The following is a 2,548-nucleotide window of genomic DNA, read 5'->3' as shown; positions in this document are numbered from 1 at the left end:
CAACAACATTACGGTAAAGTATCGTCACCCAATTCTTAGGCTAGATGATATGCTAGATGAGCTACATGATGCATGCATTTTCAGTAAAATTGATCTTAAAAGTGGGGTATTATCAAATTCACATGAAGGAGGGTGATGAATGGAAAACGGCTTAAACTAAATATGGATTGTATGAATGGTTAGTCATGCCGTTTGGACTCACAAATGCACCAAGCACTTTTATGTGATTCATGAACCATATTTTGTGTGCTTTCATTGGAAAATTTGTTGTAGTTTATTTTAATGACATTTTAATCTATATAAAAAATCTTGATGAGCATGTAGTATATTTAAGATGTGTGCTTGTGGTTTTGAGAAAGGAACGACTTTATGCCAATTTTAAGAAGTGTACTTTTTGCATGGATAGAGTTGTGTTTCTAGGTTTTGTGGTTAGTGCTAATAGTGTAGAGATAGATGAAGAGAAAATAAAAGCTATTAAAGATTGGCCGATACCTAAAAACATAATCGAGGTCAGGAGTTTTCATGGATTGACTAGTTTTTATAGGCGTTTTGTCAGGGATTTTAGTACAATCACCACACCACTAACTGAGATTGTCAAGAAGAATTTGGGATTTCAATGGGGGGTAGAACAAGAACATACATTCAACATCATCAAAGATTGTTTGTGTAAAGCACCGATTTTAGCACTTCCAAACTTTGACAAAATTTTTGAAATTGAGTGTGATGCATCAGGAATAGGTATTGGAACAATCTTAATGCAGGATAAGAGACTTATAGCTTACTTTAGTGAGAAGCAAAGTGGAGCAGCTCTCAACTATCCTACGTATGACAATGAGCTCTATTCACTTGTTCGAGCCTTAAAGACATGGCAGCATTACCTGTGGCCAAAAGAGTTTGTAATTCATTCTGATCATGAATCATTGAAACATTTGCGGGGTCAAGGTAAGTTAAACAAGCGACATGCATGGATGGAATTCATAGAAACTTTTCCATATGTCATTCGTTACAAACAAGGTAAGAAAAATGCAATAGCAGATGCATTGTCGTGAAGGTATGTGCTTTTAACTACTTTAAGTGCAAAATTGCTTGGTTTTGAGTACATTAAGGACATGTATGCTAATGATTCTGAATTTTTCAACATTTACAATTCATGTCATAAGGGAACTGTAGATAAGTTCTTTAAGCATGATGGGTACTTGTTTCGAGAAAACAAATTATGTGTTCCTAATTGCTCTATGCGTGAATTATTGGTTAGAGAAGCACTTAGTGGAGGTCTAATGGGTCACTTTGGGATAGCAAAGACTTTAGAAATATTAACTGAGCATTTCTATTGGCCTAAAATGAAAGTTGATGTGGAACAAATTTGTAGTCAATGCATAACTTGTAAACAGGCTAAATCTAGGGTCTTACCTCATGGGTTTTATACACCTTTGCCAGTACCTAGTGAACCTTGGGTAGACATCTCAATGGATTTTGTGTTAGGTTTGCCTAGGACAAAAAAGGGTCAGGATTTGATTTTTGTAGTGGTGGATATGTTTAGTAAGATGGCACATTTCATTCTATGTCACAAAATTGATGACGCCACTAACATTGCAGACTTGTTCTTTAAAGAAATTGAGCGCTTGCATGGAGTACCTAAAAGTATTGTGTCAGATAGGGATGTAAAATTTCTTAGTCACTTTTGAAGGGTCTTGTGGAATAAGTTAGGCACGAAATTACTATTTTCTATAACTTGTCACCCATAAACCGATGGACAAACTGAAGTAGTAAATAGGACCATGACACAACTATTGTGCACTGTGGTTAATAAGAATTTGAAGAATTGGGAAGAGTGCTTACCTTTCATAGAGTTTGCATATAATAGGGCCACACATTCTACTATATCGTTTTCTCCATTTGAAATTGTTTATGGTTTTAATCCTATAATACCTAGGATTTAATACATTTGTCTATGAATGAACGAGATAGCTTGGATGGGAAGAGGAAGGCCAAGCTGGTGACCTCATTCCATGAAAAGGTACGAGAGCAAATTGAGAAGAAGAGTAAGCACTATGCGGAGCAAGCAAACAAGGGGAGGAAGATCGTTACATTCGAATCAGGAGATTGGGTTTGGGTGCATTTCAGGAAAGAGCGGTTTTCAGGACAAAGAAAATCAAAACTATTGCCACGGGGAGATGGACCATTTCAAGTGCTTGAGAAGATAAATGACAACACATACAAATTAGATCTTTCGGGTGAGCATAACATTTCAACAACTTTTAATGTGTCTGATCTTTCTCTCTTTGATGCGAGTACAGATTCGAGGATGAATCCTTTTGAAGAGGGAGGGAATGATGTGAGCCAGGGGCCGCAAGCGTCAAAGTCAAGTCCAACGTCAAGCCTTAAGAAAGATCCGTTGATAGTCGAGGGCGGTCCGATGACTCGAGCAAGGACAAAGCAAGTAAAAGAGGCGATGAGATTGCTCGTCAAAGCAACTATTGATGAAACCATGTTTGAGACTCAAAATGGGACAAGTTTCATGTTGGGGTCGAAGGCCCAAGAGACTTGA

At 37.4% G+C, this 2,548-nt stretch overlaps 1 protein-coding gene across 1 annotated transcript; it reads left to right on the top strand.

Annotated features, from left to right (window-relative positions):
* Positions 1-398: 398 nt before the first annotated feature.
* LOC111406839 lies at positions 399-2,548 on the top strand. Its single transcript, XM_023036210.1, has 5 exons — positions 399-623; positions 762-942; positions 1,171-1,365; positions 1,483-1,661; positions 1,934-2,548. Exons 1-5 carry the CDS (start codon positions 399-401, stop codon positions 2,546-2,548), a joined length of 1,395 nt encoding a protein of 464 aa, XP_022891978.1.

Source organism: Olea europaea, chromosome 1 (assembly GCF_002742605.1).
Source record: "Olea europaea var. sylvestris chromosome 1, O_europaea_v1, whole genome shotgun sequence".
Taxonomy (NCBI): Eukaryota; Viridiplantae; Streptophyta; class Magnoliopsida; order Lamiales; family Oleaceae; genus Olea; species Olea europaea.
Note: the sequence above shows the minus strand (reverse complement) of the source record. Positions and strands in the feature narration are given on the sequence as shown.

What these genes read in the sequence shown, in the direction of transcription:
- LOC111406839 (XM_023036210.1), top strand. Translation starts at nt 399, where the DNA reads ATGGATAGAGTTGTGTTTCTAGGTTTTGTGGTTAGTGCTAATAGTGTA. An exon ending in AGTTGATGTGGAACAAATTT is followed by an intron (nt 1,366 to 1,482) that starts GTAGTCAATGCA and finishes ATTTTGTGTTAG; the next exon opens with GTTTGCCTAGGACAAAAAAG. An exon ending in GTATTGTGTCAGATAGGGAT is followed by an intron (nt 1,662 to 1,933) that starts GTAAAATTTCTT and finishes TATAATACCTAG; the next exon opens with GATTTAATACATTTGTCTAT.